Raw genomic sequence first — 19,668 nt, 5'->3', positions numbered from 1 at the left:
CACCACACCACCCTTACCTAGAGTCTTGTTGAAGGTGGCAGGTTTCTCATCCTCATTTCCCTCCCCGGGAGGTTTATCAACTGGCATAGACACCAGGAATCCATTCCCCAAGTCTCCCAGCCCTGCCTACATGTGTCCTTTAAGAAGAGACTCAGGCCGGGCGTTGGTGGCACACGCCTTTAATCCCAGCACTCGGGAGGCAGAGGCAGGTGGATCTCTGTGAGTTCGAGACCAGCCTGGTCTACAGAGCTAGTTCCAGGACAGGCTCCAAAGCCACAGAGAAACCCTGTCTCGAAAAACCAAAAAAAAAAAAAAAAAAAGAGACTCAGTTTCTCTCCACCTTGGCATTCCTTTCAAATAGTGATAATCTGCTCTTCTACCAAGTGGCAAACTTCTTGTGAGGGCTAGATGAATTGATGCATGTTTAATGCTTACTGAATTCAGTTATTAACATCCCGACATTGTGGCCCAATAAATCCAAGAGTCAATGCTTTAAAAACATAAACGTAATCTGTATGTAAATTTCCGTCCCCTGTTCCTTTACTCCAGCTCTACCTCCTTTCATGTGCTACATTAAGGTGTTGGGATTGTATTTGGAGGGATCTCTTGTGCTGGGCCCGACCCGTCCCACCGTGAGGGCTTCCCGGAAACCCTGGATAGAACCCACCTGAGTTTGGTATTCTCTGTCCTTCAACAGCTCTGAAGGAGAAAAAACAATGATTTGTCCCTCAGAACGGTCAGTTCAGCTTCACACATCTGTGAGAATCTTAGTTTAATGGTGTAGGGGATGGGCTGGAGAGATGGCTCAGCGGTTGAGAGCACTGACGGCTCTTCCATAGTCCTAGGTTCAATTCCCAGCAGCCACATGGCAGCTCACAACTGTCTGTAACTCCAAGATCTGACACCCTCACAGACATACATGCAGACAAAACACCAGTATACATAAAGTAAAAATAAATAAACTATCTAAAATAAATAAATAAATAAAAAGCTTAGTGGACTTTGGCTGTTGGGGGAGTTTTCTGCCATAATTTGATTTGCGCTTTTTCTCCACAGGGCAAGAAGTTTGAGATTTTGCCCGACGGCCTTCCCTCCGCCAGGAAGCTAGTCTACTATACAGGGTGTCCCACACGCTCCCGGCATCTCCTGCAGCTGCTGAGCAATAGCCACCGCCTCTACATGAACCTGCAGCCGGTCCTGCGCCACCTCCGCAAGCTGGAGGAGAACGAAGGTGAGACGGGTGGGGTGGTGTTGTGGGCCCCACATGGGGAAAGCAAAGACTGCCTTAGCACCGCTAGCCTCCTGCTCTCCCTGCCAGGAATGGGGACTAGGACTTCAGAGCTCAGTTCCATTCTGGTCTCAGCCCAGGAGGCCCTCCCACTGAGCAGCTCCCCAGCCTCCTATTTAGAGTTTCTAGCCCCAGCCTGAAAAGCTTGCAGAGAGCTAGAATGGAACCTTCTGCATCAGAGTCTGACTGCACCAGGCCATGGCCTTGCTCTCTACAGGACGCCGCAGTTCCTCCTAACCTGGTGCTTTCCTTAGGCCCAAGTGTCAGTGAAGATAGATCACAGCTTCTCTGACTGACTGCAGGGAGACCCTCAAGGTGACTGACCCTATAATAATAAAAGTGGGGGAGGCTTTTTCCAGCCAAGGAGTTTGCCCACAGCTGCATGGTGGTTCCATGGAGATGCGGTGAAGCTGAAGAGCGTGTCTGAGGTCCTAGCACTGTCTAAGAGGGCTAACTGTGTGGGGAAGGAGGCAGTGTTGGGGCCTCCGGTAGATGACCTCAGTTTAACAGATTCTGTCTTTATCAGTTGTGACACCCTGGGGCTCCTCTGCTTAGTAAATACCAGCTTCTCAGCCCCAAATGGGTTTGCTGAGCATTGCTTTCAGTTTGTTGCACAGAGTCCTATTGTGGTCACTGTCACAGTAATCAGATTAGAAATGGAATGTCTGCCGGGCCTCAGGACACAGTGGTGCATGCGGTTCATGCGTTAGCTCTGGAAGCAACTGCTGACTCCAGCGGTCCTCTAACAGCGCAGCCTTAAAGACACATGCATCTGACCAACTTCCCTAAAGCCGGTGTGGTCAGATCTGTGTGGAGAGTCCTTTGTCTGCAATGATGGGAACATGAATCTCTCCGTCCCTTCTGCCACTGTGACTCTCCTGTGGCACCCTCTGATGTCCCGGCTGCTGCTGCAGACTGCCATTGTCCCGTCAGCCTAGCCAATATGTCACCTCTGGGCTGGCATGAATGTTAAGAGGGATCCTCTCAGGGACAAAAGCACCAAGGAGGAGCCTGTGAGAACAGGTGACTCAGCCGGGTGTAGAGCCCATGATTTTCCTCCTCTGCCTCATTCCTAAGTGGCCACTGTGGCACCTTAAAAGAGATTTATTTATCACATCAATCCTCAGCCCAAAGCATTTTAGTGGTGCAGAAGACCTTGAATGGAACCCTTGAGAGTCTGGTAGATTTGGTGAGGTTACAGAGGACACTGAGCTCGTGGAGGCCCGGGCACTGTCCCCTTGATGTGTTATAACTTAAGGGAGCAAGTGTTTCAGTTCAGTCTGCTGCCGGAGCAGAGCGCTCCAGGCTGGTGATGCAGAGAGAATGTCTGGGAAGCCCAAACAAGGCTGGGTGTCTGGTGGAGACTTCCTGATGCATCATCTGGAAGAACAAGGAGCAGGCGCAGGAGACTGGAGGAGACTCCCACGGTCACATTTGCCCATTAATAAGGACAGAGCTGTCACAGCCTCGTCACTTCCGAACCAGCCCCACATCTCAACGCTGATGAAATTTCAACCAGGGTTGAGAGGGGCATTCAGAGCACAATAGGGGACTAGAGAAATGATAACGGTGCATGTTGCATCTTTCATTTGGTTCAGTTCAAATAAATGATGGGGACAGTATTCCTACAAAAAAAAAAATACGAGCAGTGGTGGCGCATGCCTTTAATCCCAGCACCTGGGAGGCAGAGGTAGGTGGATCTCTGTGAATTCAAGGCCAGCCTGCTCTGCAGAGCTAGTTCCAGGACAGCTAGGACTTAACACAAAGAAACCCCATCTCGGCAGGGATGGGGTTGTTTGTTTATTTTTCCTTCTTAGAGGTACCTTCAGGTCTGAAAAAATTCTCACACCAAGTTTCTGAGAGCTAATCCACATGTAAGGGCTTTATCATTTTCACCAGAAAAGCCCTTTTTTGCATTTAGTTGAACATATAAAGAGGGGGTATTCTTAAATTTTATTTCTACATACCTTTTTAAGATACTACCGTTTCACCATTATTATAGAAAAGGTCACAAGAATACTTGTGGTTGAGAGAAGGAAAGTGTGCCTAGTGTCTTTAAAATATCATCTAGCCAGTCGGTGGTGCTTGCCTGTAATCTCAGCATCATCTGAGGCAGACAACTCTCCGTGAGTTTGAGGCCAGCCTGGTCTGCAAAGTGAAACCCAGGGCACTAGGGCTGCTACACAGAGAAACCCTGTCTTGAAAAAAGCAAACAAACAAAAAACATCATCTACAGTTACTAGAACTCATTCTTAGGTCCCAGATCAAGAAGTCACACTTACGACATTATATCCAAAATACAGTCTGAAAAAACCTCTGTTCTCCCGGCTTACGCTGTAGAAGGCATGGTTCTGATGATCTGGCTACGGGCTCTTGTGGTCAGAAGGAGGCAGAGGACTATGAGCTCCATCCCCAGGCCTCCTTTCTTTGTCCTGCTACCCACTGCCTCCAGAGAGCGGGTGGGGGTGCAGGTTCAGGACTGTGTGCAGACAGAAGGGCTGCGAGTGTTTTCACTTAGCCAAGAAGCAGGACAAGTATGTCCATTAACAGGCCCCCAAGATCCCAATTATAGTCTGCTAGTCTAAGATTACATCAGTTTAATGGTCCCCAAATGTACTCTGTCCTTAACATTGGTCTGCTGTGTTTCTTTCTCATCAGTTTTACGGAAGCCAGACTGTTGCTTTTAAATGTTTCTCACCTGAAACATAAGATTTCTGCAGTGAGCACCGCGCCCTAGTCCAGCTGCTCATTTTATGTGTCCGTGTGTGGCTTTGTAACCCCCACATCTATTTATTTAGCTTAGTGTTTGCTAAGAGAGCTTCCTCAAGTCTGTTTTGACTGCTTCAGCCAATAGCTGAGGATTTTTACCAATCGAAGGTCACCTGGGTGTGGCACGAAGCCGTTAGTGGTGATCGTGGTAAAGAGTGCCTCACTTTTTGGCCAAACTGGAGAAAGTCATTCTTCTTGGATTACTTTTTTTTTTTTTTCGAGACGGTTTCTCTGTGGTTTTTTGGAGCCTGTCCTGGAACTAGCTCTTGTAGACCAGGCTGGTCGCGAACTCACAGAGATCCGCCTGCCTCTGCCTCTGGGATTAAAGGCATGCACCACCACCACCCGGCTCTTCTTGGATTACTTGAAAAGCTAAGTTTTAGAATCTTTTGAAAGAAATTTTCTGAATAGCTTTGTCTTGTTGGGTTCAGCAACTGAAGGTAACAGGACAGCAGTTAGCATATTGAATAACCAGTCATTGAATGTTTCTAGAATCATCCGTGGAGGACCAGATTTTGATATTTAACATGCTGTTATCTGCCAGCTTTGCAAAATGCAGAATCCCATAGTGACTGCCATGGTAATGTCACCGTCACGCTGCAAGGTGATAGGTGCTCTCAGTCCCTGAATTTATTTCACTGTGGAATGGTAGCAGTCTGCAGACAGGGAGTAAGTGACACGCCATGACACTCAGAAGGGCTCACTTCTCTGGTGTCTGGAGCTTCATAACTGGCTGTTCTAAGTCCCCCCAAGGCACTGCTGCGCTGATGTTTATTCCCCACATAGTGTTCCTACAGCAAGCTCCAGCTCCCCGAATTCCTCAGTCAAAGAGGCTGCCCTTGATCTCAGCCTGGCCCTCTCATGCACTCTGCCTTGGCTGAGCATGCTGCTGAGCTGCATTTTCCCACACAGAGAAGAAGCAGTACCGGGAATCCTACATCAGTGACACCCTGGACCTTGACATGGACCAGCTGGAAAAGCGGTCCCGTGCCAGCGGGAGCAGCGCCGGCAGCGCGAAGCATAAGCGCCTGTCCCGCCACTCCACGGCCAGCCACAGCAGCTCCCACACCTCCGGCATCGAAGCAGACACTAAGCCCCGGGATCCCGGGCCAGAAGACAGCTGTTCCGGCAGCGCCATGCACCGCAAGCTGAAGACCTGCAGCTCCATGACCAGCCATGGCAGCTCCCACACTTCAGGAGTGGAGAGCGGCGGCAAAGAGCGTCTGGAAGAGGACTCTCAGGACGATGGTAACTCCTGGCGCTGCGGCTTTTCCCCATGTTGGTCCCGTAGCATTAGTATCTGGTTAGTGACTAAGTAATGGTGGTAGAGAGGTCTGGCCGTCTCCCCCAGGGACATGGTTGAGTTACCCGTGTCTGTCAGGGACCTTGGCAGCCTCAGGGTTGGCAGCTTGTATGAAGTCAAGGGGACAGAAGTCCTGTAGCCCTTTTGTCCTGTGTTCTTCTTCCCCTGAAACATTACACCCAGTACATACCGTTAAGCCCTAAAGTGTTTTCTTGAGTGTTCCCCATGCCACCGGAACCACAGGGAGTATAAAAGAAACACAGAACCTGGCTGCTAGGACATCGCTCTCTGTGGAGAGAACGCAGCAGATCCCAGCCTGTGTCTGCCAGATGTAGCGTTTGTTTACCTCTTTTGTTCTGTTTCACATGAGCTCTGTGACATCTGGGCTTGATGAAAACAGACAAACAAAGAAACACGACTGGCTCTGTTAAGAAAAGCTGCACAACACATTAGGCCCCTGAACGCTGTACCGCTGCACAGGACTCCACAGCAGCCGCTTTGGGGCGCTCAGGTGGGCATGGGTCAGCAGTCCTCGCCCTGGTGCTAATGACCCGTCAGCATCAGTTAGCCCCGGGTCACTGCAGCATGACCCTACCGCGTAAAGAGTGGAGCGGGCAGCACCAGCGATCCTTCAGAAGGAACCTAGACTGAGAGTGTCCCTACAGTCGCTCCCGCAGAGTCACGCTCTCGGTTCATTCTCAGCGTGGCTGTTTACCTGGCCGCCCTCACAGTGTGATGTGGCTGTGGGTATAGTCTTCGTTTTCCTTGGGATCATTCAGTGTCTTCTTCCCTGCTTCTGTGTCAGAAATAGAGATGTTGGTCGATGACCCCAGGGACCTGGAGCCAATGACAGAAGAGTCACTGGAAGTCAGCCCCGACGTGTGCATCTACATCACAGAGGACATGCTCCTGTCGAGGAAGCTGAATGGACACTCGGGTGAGCTCTCACAGCAACCCACAAGCGTTTGACTCTGAGACTAGGAAGAGAGTGGGCATGCTCAGTTCACCATGGAGAGCAGCCACTCTGGGTCACTCGACCGTCACAAGGCCAGGTGCCGTCTGTAGACTGTGTGTGTGTGCATGTGTGCGTGCGTGCGTGCGTGTGTCTGTGTGTGTGTGTGCGCACGCGCGTGTGTTTGGGGGTGGGGGATACCAGGAAGGAGCATTAGCATCTTTTACACAGGCTATGGACCACGCTGTGCTATAGGGTGACTGACTTTCTTTTCTTTCCTTCTCCCATCTTCCTCCTTGCTATTATCAACCTGATAATTAGAGAACCCTGTGGCCCCAGAGGGAACCTTGGAGACCCTTCAGTCTGGCCTCTTTCCTTGTATACATGAGAAGTATATAGAGATTAAAGAGACAAGTGTCCATGACTAGAAACAGAAGTCAGGTCTCCAGGTTTGGTCTGAAGAAAAGAATCTGCAAGAAAAACCAGTGTAGTTTTTTGATAGTCTTTTTTTTTCTCTTTTGTTGTTGTTGATTTGTTTGTTTGAGACAGGCTTTCTCTATCTCAAATTCCAGGCTCCCCTAGAATTCGCTCTGTAGACCATGCTGTCGTTCACAGAGGTGGACATTCTTAAACTGCACATTTGCACGAATTCTTCTAGAAAACATGTCTTCACAGTAACTTCAACACTAGGGTTATATAATATTCCGTAATGCCACCATTACAAATTTCCACCATCTGAAGTCAGCAGTGTGAGTTTGTTTTAAAACCTCTGTGTGCCTCTATCACGGGTCTGTTCTTAAGACTTAAGATTTAGGGAGCCAGCTCTGTAAAGGGACCCCGGATCCTTATTCCCCAACCACTTTCAGCTTTGATCAAGGGAGAGGCTCTTCCATCTGTCTCTCTGAGTGGCGGACAGCAGCCGTCAGAGGGAAACTAGACAGACACACAGTCTCCTTCATCCCGCCTCCTACTGTACAGAGCACAAGGAACAATCCCTTGCAGAATCCTTTTTGCTCACCCAGCCTAAGCACACTTGTAGATGGTCTACCCAAACCGTGGCCGACCCACCAGCAGTGCGGATGGAGCCTCCTGTCCACACCAGCCCAAGTTCACAATGCTGGGCCAGCCTTGGTGCCTCCTGCCCGTTCTCATTATGTGGAAATCCTCAGCTGTGTGCATGTGATAAGTGCGTGGGAAGTGCTGCATAGTTATGTTTGTAAAAAGAAAATGATTTGAAGCGGTATATACAAAATGCCCATGAAAGTGGAATATGTGGGCCACTAGCAAGTGCTTTGTATTTATATGTTTCTGCTTTCAATTTTCATGAGATGATTAATTTTGTAATTTTTAATAGAAACAGAATTTAAATAGTATGGCTGTTAATATTTAATATACCTTTTTAATAGTGAAAAAGGCAAACAGTGACTAGTTGAATTATCTGATCACTAGACATTGGAGATAGCCTTTCCATGAGTTTTTGAAGGATACTATACAGAATTAAAAAGCTAGGCAACAAAAACACAAGTTATATAAAAGTGATATAACTGAAACTGTTTACATAAAAACGTGACTTTGATGGGGTCACGGATGCTTTCAGCTGCTCCTCGCATCACCCCAGCTCTCCATTTTCTGTACCACATGAGCATGGCCTTTGCACTCTCGTGGTGGATTGAGGACTGATGAGGGCAGCCATGCCTGACTCTGACTTCTTCAGTGGCGGATCTGAGCGTGGAGGAGTGTTCACAGGCATAGGAGCCAAGAACATTACCAGAGAACCCTCACAGAATCATCCCACATACCCAATGGTGCGCAAGCCCTTCAGTCCTGTGGGATCTACTCAGGGGCTCACACTGCATCCCAAGCAAGAGCATCTAAAGCACCTGTGTAGAAGCTTCACGGTTCATGTTTCAGTTGAGCTGCTTACTGAATCCTCCGTATTTACAAGGTGCATACTAGGCGCTATAGGCTGCTGGCCGTGGGGTGCTGGGAGTGTATGTCCCTCTGAGCCATTGTCTTTACACCTCTGCTGGTCCTCACTTGTTTCAGTGGTGTTTGGTCCAGTATCCAGCCCGGGTTGGTGATTTTAGCCTCTGGAACGTTTTGGAGAGTGCATCACTCCCATGTTAAAGTCAGAAAGGAGACTATCATCCTTGCATTTCTGGTTCTGGAAATGGAGGTTTCCTCGAGGTCCAGAGGTGATTAAGAGCTGCGCTGATGTCTGAGACCCAGTGCTGAGTTCTCACTACCATCTCCATCTTGATCTCTTCCCACTGGGATCTGCCACGGGGACTGTGGTCATAGTGACCTGTTGGCCAGCCAGAGCTCCTGACCCTTTTGTCCATTACTGTTTAACCATCACAAAAATGCTAGTTGAGTAGCGGCCCTGTTTGTAGAAGGAAGCTAATGAGATGTGAGGAGACTTGAGAATTGGCCAGGATACACAGTCAGTTAATTATCTGGGCAGGTTCCAGCCCCCCAGCCCACCTGATTGCTCCTCACTCCTAATGTCCACATAGACCCAAAGCTAGGAGATAATGTTGGTGCTGCACACTGTGGTACATGAGAGGAGAAGGGAGACGCGGAGACGAGGTCAAAAGGCCTCTTCTCACCTCCCCACCCCAGCTGACCCTTACTCGTCACCCTCTGCTTCCTAGCAAAGAGTGGGTACCACTAGCTGTGAGCCACCGAGGAGCCACCATGAGCGTCCTCAGTAATGGTCACAGCTGGCCTTGTCAGAAATGTGGAGGAGGTTCATTGTTCTTTCTGTTCTACCTCAGGGTTAATTGTGAAAGAAATCAGCTCTTCCACCTCCAGCTCTTCAGAAACGGTTGTCAAGCTGCGTGGACAGAGCACCGACTCCCTTCCACAGGTACTGGGCATTGAAACCTTTATATTGTGAACTGGAGTTGTAGGCATTCTGCCTTCATAGGGTTTCTATTGCTGTAAAGAGACACATTGACCACAGCAACTCCTATAAAGGATGACATGTAATTGGAGCTAGCTTACAGTTCAGAGGTTTAGTCCGTTATCAGCATGGCAGGAAAACATGGCAGAATACAGACAGACATGGTCCTGGAGAGGAACTGAGAGGTCTACATCATGATCCACAGACAGCAGGAAGTGAACTGTGGGCCACACTGGGTATAACTTGAGCATATAAGACCTCAAAGCCCACCTTCACTTACACTGTCTGAGGCTGTGACCGCTGGTACAACTCTTTAAAAATGTACACATACTTCTATAATTCTAGAATTTCCGATATTAAACAGTAGGTGTAGCATGGAAAATTGGAACCCAAGTTCTGCCACCCCATATATACTACACTGTACATGGATGTCACAGGTATCACAGCTAAGCAGCAAATGCCAAACCTACAGCTCTGGGACATTTGTGTGCCTTGAGGGTTTCTGGAAATAACCAAATAATTCCTTGTCTGAGCTCCTTTTGAGACCTGGGAAGACTATATCAAGTTTGAGGGGACATTCCATATAGCCAGTGTCTCTCATATGTGACCCTTTTTAGCAAAATGTGCTCCTGGAATGTTAGTGTCTAGAAAAGTGGTGTCTTTTTCCGACAAGATGTTCCTTGTGGTGCTAAACAACAAGCTTAGACTATCTAGTTTCTTCACATCACCTAGTAAGCATCTCCCGTTTGTGTTACTCTCCGAGCCAGTGTTCTCCATTACACCAGGACCACTTGGATAATGAATTCCAAAGGCCTGCCACCTACTGGTACCATTTGGAAGGACAAGCCCTTTCTGGCCAGAACTGCTGTTTTTTTCATTCTGTATTTCGAAATTTATTTTTTATTAGTGTGCATGTGTGTGCACATGCATGCAGGTACCTGTAGAGGACAGAAGAGAGTGGCGGGTCCCAGGAGCCAGAGTCACAAGCGGTTATGAGCCACTGCTGTGGGCACTGGGAACTGAACCGGGTCTTCTGCAAGAGTAGCCCATTCTCTTAACAGCTATGCCGTCTTTGCAGCCCCAGTTTCCTCCCAGCTTCCGGCAGCAAGAACTCTCTATTCTGGACTCTAGAACTTGCTTCTTCAAGCTGTGTTTCTTGAGTGATAATTGCTTTTCCATTTCTTATTAAAATATTAATAGACACAAACAGGAAGGGTGTTAGCCAGTTGAACTGCCCTGTCCTGATGGAAGAAAAAAAAGAAAGAAAAACAGTATTTCTATCTTTATAGCCTTCTTTTGCAGTAATTGCTGGATCTCTCACGTGCGAGTAGTTGCTCACCTGTCTTTGTGTTGGCTCTATAGACTGGGGAGGGACACTACACAGTTCGTACCAGCTGAGTGTCCAGGCAGAATACAGGCACACTGATTTAAATAGTCGATCAAAGTTCCTTCCCGCAGAAGCCGTGGGTAGGAAATCACTTTGTAACACGGAAGGACTGCTTGACATTTTACGCTTTTGCCGCGGCTCTCTCAGCTGGCCAGAGACACTACCTTCCCAGGCAGTCCACATCACCGCATCTTCTCACCCTTCCCTTGTCTTGCAGACAATATGTCGGAAACCAAAGACTTCCACCGATCGACACAGCCTGAGCCTTGATGACATCAGGCTGTACCAGAAAGACTTCCTGCGCATCGCAGGTCTGTGTCAGGACACTGCTCAGAGTTACACCTTCGGGTGTGGCCATGGACTGGAGGAGGACGGTCTCTACTGCAACAGCTGCTTGGCTCGGCAGTGCATCAACATCCAAGACACTTTCCCAGTCAAAAGAACCAGCAAATACTTCTCCCTGGACCTCACTCACGACGAGGTCCCGGAGTTCGTCGTATAAGCCCCACTGCGGGCAGCCCTGCGGGCAGCTGCTGTCTGCTGAAGGCTGTGGAGTCCGAGGTCCTTCACATATTATTTGTGCCATATTTTTTTTCACCCCAAATTTAGCTCTTTCTTTATAATATCCACTATGGAAACGAAAGCCTTGGGACAATGCACTTTAAGTATTATGCAGAAGTAAAAGATACACAGAATGTAAAAGGCAGACAAGTGCCCGGATGTTTATTGACCCTTTGGGGGGAAGTGTGCTTTAGAGCTTGCCCAGCTTCCAGGCTTAGGCTGTGGTGTGTGTTCATCCCTTGTTTTCTAGTTCAAATACGTTATTCACACGGAAGATGTTAGGCTTATCTGTTTGTTTATTTTTTTTTAGCCACTCCCTCATGGAGCGCTTATGTCTTGAGGGAGGACAGATGGAAGTTCTCTCTTCTTTTACAGAGAGTCATTCTTAGGTCTATAGCCATGGCTGCCTCACAGAGGCTAGCCCAAAATGAACACCGACGGAGTGGTGGGAGTCTGGGGTTCTAGCCAAAGATGCGTGTACAATGGAAGTGCTTCTCAGAGCCGGAAGAGGCATGCTGGGACTCCTTCACACGGTGCCACGCCCACTGTGCTGGTCTTCCAGGAAGCTCTGGGATTCGCTTGTGTCAGTGACATGGTGCGTTTTGTGGAGTTTACAAAGCTGGTATATGTTAAAAAAAACAGTGGAAATGTCTTAGAAAAAGTTTGTTTGGTGGTATTTTCTTTGTTGTTTTTTTTAATGGTGGCAATGCTAGTTTCTGCTTTAAAAAGATACCCTAGCTGTGTGTATATGTCACATGTGTATAGATACATGGAACTCTGTGTGTTTATATGTGTTTGAAACCTAATGACTCTTCATTCGGATTTCCGCGTATGTCTTGCACACATAGAATTCCGTGTTTAAGGTTGAGGGTACATTATTGGAAGAATGGTCGCCACAGACAATCAGTTGATAATGTAGAGTTAAGAGTGACTTTCCTTGTGTGCCTTTGGCCAAGATTCTCAACCCCGATTGCATCATAAGACTTCCTCTGGGGAGCTTTTAAAACAAGCCTGGGTCCTACCCCAGGTCAGTTCAAATCAGGCTCTTGTGGGTGGGGCCCGGGTGAGACTGTCTTTTCTTGTAAAGTTTGCTAGGCAGAGGTAATGCACAGTAGGATTGGAGCCCACTGATCCAAGAGTGTATTTTTATTAACTTCGAAATGAAAGTATACAGGGGATATTAGTAATGGTGGATGGGCCATGTTTAAGAAGACGGTCACTGCCCTGCTACTGCTACTGTTACAGTGTGTGGTCAGAGCAAGCCAGGGGACGAGTTTAGCAACTTGACATGCAGTGAAATGTTGCTCGCACTTCGGGAGAGGACTTCACAGCACAATGTCTTTCTAGGGGGTGTTTTTAATGATTTAGTATTTTACAACATTTGTTTACCATATTTTGATACTCCATTTTTGCTATCTGCCAGGTTTTATTAAAAAATGTATTATTTTCTAAAGAAGCTCATATTTTTCTACAAAATTATGTTTTCAAGTAACGAAGAAATAGACGTAGGGCACGGCAGAACTTAAGCAGCGTTCCCTGTGGGTGGGAGTCAGTGTTACAGAACCGGTGGCGGCCACGGGGGCTGCCCCACCATGCTGCCCTCCTGTGCAGGCACAGCTGCCGCACAATGTCACCCAGTAACTCTCACCAGACCCCTTAAAAAGAAGAACAAAAGAAAAAAGTTCTGTGGCCATGACATTATTTTTGCTGTTGTCAAATGCTTTTGAGAAGAACCAAAGTCTCTGATACCAGAATTTATCTCAGTCTCCTTGCAGAAGGCTGGAAGTTGAAGGGATGATTTAATGACTTCTTTTGCTTATGAGTCATTACATAATCTCACCATTTTTTCACAGATGCTTAGGGGCCAGGCCCTGGGGAAGTTGGTCTTCTTGAGAGCCCCGGTCGCCGTGCCGTGTGTTCCCATGGCCCTCAGCGGCGCTTGCAGATACAAAGATAAAATAGTTGTTTAATTGAACAGGTCGTACTCTGTATTCTTTTTCCTCTCTGCTCCAGAATCCAGTCTCCAGGGTTCTGCCAGGGGTGTTGCTTTTCCTTCCCTCTCCTTTGGCTGGATTTGGGATTAGCCTTACAGATTTTTCAAAGAGGAAACCTGCTAGGGAACATTTGTAATTTTGTGGTCCGTGGTAGACTCTTACACAGGTAGCTATGTGAAAACCCACTTCGAATAATTGACATTTTTGTATTGGGAAATTGTTTTTAAAAATAAAGGAAAAGAAAACGACACAGCTGTTGTTGATGCTGCATTGGTTAACATGTCGATGACTGGTACACAGACCAGGTCGGAACATGTCACCGCTCCATGTCACCCGCGTTTGTATTCGCCACAGTGAGCTTTATATCTCAGTAAGCTGTAAATAATCCTTTCTGTGAAAGGATCACCATGTCGGGATGATACTGAAAGTATGTTTAAAAAAAAAAAACTCGCATTATTTTGTAATTATTTCTTACAGGTGTTTCATGGTGAGATCGGCAGTCAATAAAGTTAACTTTTTGGCCTTTAAGGTGTCTTTTGTTATTCGGCTTCGCGTTCAGCAGGAACCAGGAAGAAGTGCTTGCATGCTTTCTTTGTGCTCTTCTGTCCCGCTGTACGGGGACACCCTACACCTTCGTGGAAGGCAGTGAGAGAGGGTGCTGAGTTCTGCCGTCTGTTGCCAGATTAGGGCTACACACATTAATCCTCATGTCTGAGGCGGCGAGTCCTGCCAGCTAGGGTGAACCAAGGTTTCGAGGGCTTTTCCAGATACTGTGGCAAAGTCACACACCGCTGTCTCATCAGAGGCTCAAAGGTGTGTGTGTGTGTGTGTGTGTGTGTGTGTGTGTGTGTGTGTACGTGGGGGTGCACATAGACCACAGTGTCTGTATAGAGGTCAGGTGACAACTTGCAGGAATTTTTTCTTCCGTCATGTGGGTTCTGGGAATCGCACTCAGGTTTTTGGGCTCAGCAGTAAGTACCTTTATCCACTAAGGTATCTCCCTGACTCTAAAAAAAAAAAAAAAGGCAGTAACTTTAGACATTTAACACTGTCAGTTGATTTTAAGTGGCTGCATTCGCGAGGCTGGATGCCCTGAGGCGTAAAGGGAAGGAGCCAGGAATTAGTGTCTAGAGATGATCTCTGCAGAGCCTCTCTCACCCTCAAAGACAAGACCTTACCTCTGCTCTGATTTTCTTGGCTCAAAAAGGCAATAATAATTCAAAGGACTGAGAAATTAAAGTAATAAGGTACCCTGGTGAGTAGGATGGGAAGCAAGAGCTTTCAGAACTTCAGGCATTTAACTCTTCTGGGATAGAGTCATTTAGAAGCCTAGCTAGAGTTCACAGTGAGAGGTGGGAAGGGTAGGGGAGTGTGTGTGTGTGTGTGTGTGTGTGTGTGTGTGTGTGTGTGACACTGTGGTTTGGAGTTAGGGCCCTAAGCAGGCTAGCAGGCACTGTACCACTGAGCTATAGCCCATGGTTTTTTGCTTATGTATGATGCTTCTCTGTGTGTGAATGAATGCGTGTGTAGGCCCAAAGTTAACACTGTCTTCCTTAATCTTTCTCCACTCTATTGGGGCAGGTCTCGTGCTGAACCTGGAAGTTACTAACCTTAGCTAGTCTAGCTAGCCAAACTGCCTAGTTCCTGTCCCTGCCTTCCAAGGACTGGGATTACAGGTGGCCACCACACCTGCCCAGCATTTATGTGGCTTCTGGGATTCCAACCCCCAGTCCTTATGCTTTATCCACTGAGCTATCCCCCTAGTCTCCCCCTCCATCCCACCCCCAAAGCAGGATCTCACTGAGTTGCCCAGGCTGGCCTTAAACTCATGATCCTCCTGTCTCAGCCTATTGAATGAATTACAGGCCTGTATCAATCAGGCCTAGCTAAAACCAGAACTTTGTAGTGGGGTGTTATTCATGAATGTTGCAGAGTAAATTGAAGAAGTCAATGGGGAAAAAAAGGCTATTGTTATTCATCCAATGCTACATCCGTCTTGTCTAATCCTCGGGCAATTGAAGGAATTATCACCCTCATTTCACCACTGAGGAAACAGTGAATCTTGCTCAAGACCCTGTCGCAAGTGAATGGTACCATGGCATTTACATTTTTATGTCTGAGTAATCTTGTCTGCATGTATATATGAGTACCATGTGCACGCCTGAAGCCAGCACAGGCCGGAGGAAGCCGCAGGTCCTCTGGAGCTGGCGTTACAGGTGAGCAGGTGGGTCGCCATGTGGGTGCCGGGACTGCTCTGAACTGCTGGGCCATCTCTCCAGCCCCATGAATCAGAGTTTTAAACTCAAATCTATACAAAACTTTTCCCATTGTACCTACCAACCTAACCAAAGCTCTTAGAGAAAACAGACGCTAAGGGGAAGAACCACATTTTAGGGGTGAAAGTAAAATGTGCTAATTAAGTAATTTGCTTTTTAGCACCCGATATGCCAGGCATGTACAAGGCTCAGGCTTTGCCTTAACCTAAAAGCGATGAAGGATTGGGCTTAAAGAGTGGGAGAGCAGAAGCTTTTGTGGGGAAGACAGGAGCCTCCTGGCAGGATGGGGCTAGCCCAACAAAGACTTGAAAGTCACCCGGCAGGGGTCTTCCGGGGCCGTGAGGACCTCTAGGGACCTGGTGACTCCTCTGCATAGCCGTGAAAGGTCTTAAGTACAGAGAGAAGACACTGGGTTTTGTTTTGTTTCCTCGATGGAAGGAGTCACTGACGGATGATACAGAAGGAAGAAAATGTGTGTTGGTTTGAGATAAACAGCGGAATGGTGCTTACATGGAGGGGAAGCCAGACTAGAGAGGATGGCGAGAGTCTGAAGGGGATGCGGCCATGGGGAAGCAGAATCCAAGGGCTGCTAGACAGTCTTCTCACCCGCTAAGAGCAGACGGTTGCGCTCTTGGCAGAGGGCCTGGGACGATGACGGTTATCTACAACTCTGAGTGACAAGTACGCTGTGTGAATACTTTGTTAAAAAACAGTCCCAGTGGCGGTCTCGGCTGCCCCATTACGAAGACCTACAGAACACAAACCAGCCCTGGCCCAGGGCTAGCCTGGGCATCTGGCCAGGTTCATCCAGAGTAGTTTGAAGTAAACTAAGATGCACAAGGGTTGAGCCTGTTGTCTGGAACTGAACCTGAGCAATATGAACCAGTCAGGCTATTGCCCCTAACCTGCCATGATCCTTGCTTGGGATGGGCTGGGTCTCCAGGGCATCCAAGGATATCGCATTTGGCGAGAATAACATTCCTTTTTTAGAGCGATTCGAGTTCATATGAAGCAGTGGGCTCACTGTTCCAGGACATGGGAATGCATCCTCCCTCACTAGGGGACAGTGCTGGGCGCTGTAACAGTGTGAGGGTGGGGACCAGGGAGTGCCCTCAGATGTTCTTAACTCCCCAGCCACTGTTTCATTTGCCTCAGCATTTCTCAGATGCTTTGTGTAGATTTATCCCCAAGCAGAGGATAATGAAAGCAAGCTACCCCACCTAGCCCTTTGATTCTTAAGGCATGCGTGTAGAGTCAACACAGGAGCGTGACTTCTCAGAAGTCCTGCTCAGATGCCCTGAGCCATTGTAGGTGACAAAGTTAAATACGCTCAAGAGATTAATGGAATTCTATAAACATGGCAGAGCTATAATTAACCACCTTATTACATGGGCTGGATGTTTACCCATCTGGTGTCAGCTGTAATCAGCTGAGGTCTCCTCCATGCGTTGCCGTCATCACTGCAAGAGGCTGATTTTGTTGGAACAGACAGCTCTCAGATGGGAAAGGAATCGTGTTCCAGTGTTCCAAGTGTGCTTCTAAATTGATCATCTGACATTTAGAACACGCATCCCACTTCCCTTACTGGCCTGCAAATGCCTGTTTCGTCCAGGGATATTATTAGAGATTTCTTTTTCTTTTTTCTTTTTTTTTTTTTTTACCATGTGCATTAGTAACCATCTGTCAAAGAAAGCAGGTGGAGTGCCCCCCACAAGCAGAGGTGACCCCCACAAGCAGGTGCAAAGAAGACAGCAGAGCCTGCAAGGCAAGAGTGAAATCTCAGGTTTCCCTTCTCATGGCCCCTCTGTGCTCAGCTATAACACACAGAGAAATCAGCGTCAGGTAAGCCAGGCCAGGTGAAGCGCTTGTCTTGGAGCTAAAGAATGTTCACTGACTCCTCATCCGCAACCCCCCAAGTTCAGAGCAGCACTAGAAGATCTGGCATCATGGGAGAAAGGCCTAGGAAATGTCATCTTCAGATCCACAGAGGTGAAAGGAAGGGCTAGGAGCTGCTCAGGGCCTGAAGATTCTACCACTGAATGGTCTCAGGGTAGAAGTGTTTCAGAAAAGCTAAGGAACTTACGTGAAGGCTTGAAATGCCACAGCAATATGAACGGGGGTGATGGTTAAGCTGATTAATTTTCAACTTAATTGGATGAGTAAAATCCCTGGGCATTAGTGAGACACACCTTTTGATGTGCCTTTGAGGACTTTCCCAGGGACGGTTAGCTGAAGGGAGAGACATGCCACATAGAGGTGGCACCCTCCTGTGGACCCAGCCAAGACTGAATTAAAGGGAACCTCAGCACGCACACTCGCCCATTAACTCCAAATGCATGTCTTAAAAATCAAGGGGCTTCCCCATCTGTCAAAGGGACACAAGCATTCCTCAACAGCTACAGGCAGGACCCAGTCCCACTGCCTCTGGGGTCAGGGTGGATTGTGTATCCAGAGTTGTGAGTCCTAAGTTGTTGGTGTCACATCCTGTCACCGTGGGTGAGATAAGGTAAGTGCTATTTAATGAGGATTTAATGGAAGGCCGAAATAATTGATCTGCTGTGTCCCTAAAATGTAGAGCTACAATAACGTATGTTATTCCATCAGCTGCAGTGACGTATGTTATTCCATCAGCTGCAGTGACATATGTTATTCCATCAGCTGCAGTGACGTATGTTATTCCATCAGCTGCAGTGACGTATGTTATTCCATCAGTTGCAATAACGTATGTTATTCCCATCAGCTGCAATAATGTATGTTATTCCATCAGCTGCAATAATGTATGTTATTCCATCAGCAGCAATAACGTATGTTATTCCATCAGCTGCAGTGACGTATGTTATTCCATCAGCTGCAGTGACGTATGTTATTCCCATCAGCTGCAGTGACGTATGTTATTCCCATCAGCTGCAATAACGTATGATATTTCCATCAGTTGCAATAACGTATGTTATTCCCATCAGCTGCAATAACGTATGATAATTCCATCAGCTGCAACCAAAATGAACCATGGCAACCACGATGGAGTGATGAATTGCCTTAACTAATTTTAAAAATATGTGTAGACTGTGTTTAAGATGGTTGCCAATGATTGGCAGTGGGCAGGCACAGAGACGGGAAACGGGCATCATTGTCAATACCCTGATCAGTGCCTGGAGAGCTTCCAGGCCACAACAGGGGGAGGGCACCCAGGAGAGCCCTGGGCCCCCTTGAATGAGAAAGGAAAGGTGAGGGGACAGGTAAAGTGAAGGGGCGAGAGCTAACGGAGTTGAGTACTGAGGCGGAGGAGACAGAACTGAGGACTTGGTACACACTTACAAGGAAAATACTCGGCACTGAAAGAACCCACAGAAAGCAGAATAGACAAAACCCTGGAGCTTAGCCAGGCCAGGAGCTGTTTGCACCCCTGCCAGTGGGAATGAAGAGGCCTAGTGAGCTGAGAAAACACTGAGGAGACACTCAGGACTGAAGAGTTAAAGCAAAAACCAAAGCAATATATTACAAAGTTTATATGCATATATATACATACATATATACATATATATACACACACATATAACCATATATGGAAAGAAGGTGTCTGGCAATAATAGCACAGGAAAGATGAAAATATACTATCAAAAAAAGCCTAGAAATGTGTTTTCTATAAAAAGCCAATAAATGAACATTTATCTAACACGTGAAGTGTGTTAGAACTACATATCTAAAGGCCTAGACAACATAGAAGCAAAGATCTTGGATCTGTTCCAAATAAAGAGATAGCCACACACACATGCACGCACACACACACACACGCACACACACCAAAACAAAACTACAGGTAGCAGGCTGCTTTTGGCTCCCTGGCTATCCATGAAGGACAAGCTTGCTTGTCAGCCTGACTGAATGGAAAAATTGTCTAGGTTAGAAAGGCGCACTCCTGGTGTATCTGGACGGACATTTCAGAGAGGATTAACTAGCAGGCAAAGGACCGGACTGAGTGTGGCGTGCACCATCCCGTGGGTGGGCTGAAGACAGATTGTCAGCCTGACTGAATGGAAAAATTGCCTAGGTTAGAAAGGCGCACTCCTGGAGTATCTGGACGGACATTTCAGAGAGGATTAACTAGCAGGCAAAGGACCGGACTGAGTGTGGCGTGCAGCATCCCGTGGGCGGGCTGAAGACACAAATGGAGACAGGCTCTTTCTGTGCATGCCGGCTGCTGTGATGTGAGCTGCTCAGCTGCCACCACTCCCG

General features: G+C 47.6%; 1 protein-coding gene across 3 annotated transcripts in view; it reads left to right on the top strand.

Annotated features, from left to right (window-relative positions):
* Positions 1-11,301, top strand: part of Frmd6 (FERM domain containing 6) — a 66,650-nt gene extending 55,349 nt beyond the window's left edge. For all 3 annotated transcript variants that reach the window (XM_041658433.1, XM_041658434.1, XM_041658432.1), the window contains exons 10-14: positions 1,057-1,231; positions 4,970-5,305; positions 6,166-6,297; positions 9,090-9,181; positions 10,822-11,301. In XM_041658433.1, the coding sequence (XP_041514367.1) occupies positions 1,057-1,231; positions 4,970-5,305; positions 6,166-6,297; positions 9,090-9,181; positions 10,822-11,106 (1,020 nt within the window). In that variant the 3' untranslated portion in view covers positions 11,107-11,301. The remainder of the gene's footprint in view (positions 1-1,056; positions 1,232-4,969; positions 5,306-6,165; positions 6,298-9,089; positions 9,182-10,821) is intronic.
* Positions 11,302-19,668: the final 8,367 nt, after the last annotated feature.

The sequence above is a fragment of the Microtus oregoni genome, unplaced genomic scaffold, assembly GCF_018167655.1.
Source record: "Microtus oregoni isolate MIOR12 unplaced genomic scaffold, Mior012 000009F_ref0000495, whole genome shotgun sequence".
In the NCBI taxonomy this organism is placed as follows: domain Eukaryota; kingdom Metazoa; phylum Chordata; class Mammalia; order Rodentia; family Cricetidae; genus Microtus; species Microtus oregoni.
Note: the sequence above shows the minus strand (reverse complement) of the source record. Positions and strands in the feature narration are given on the sequence as shown.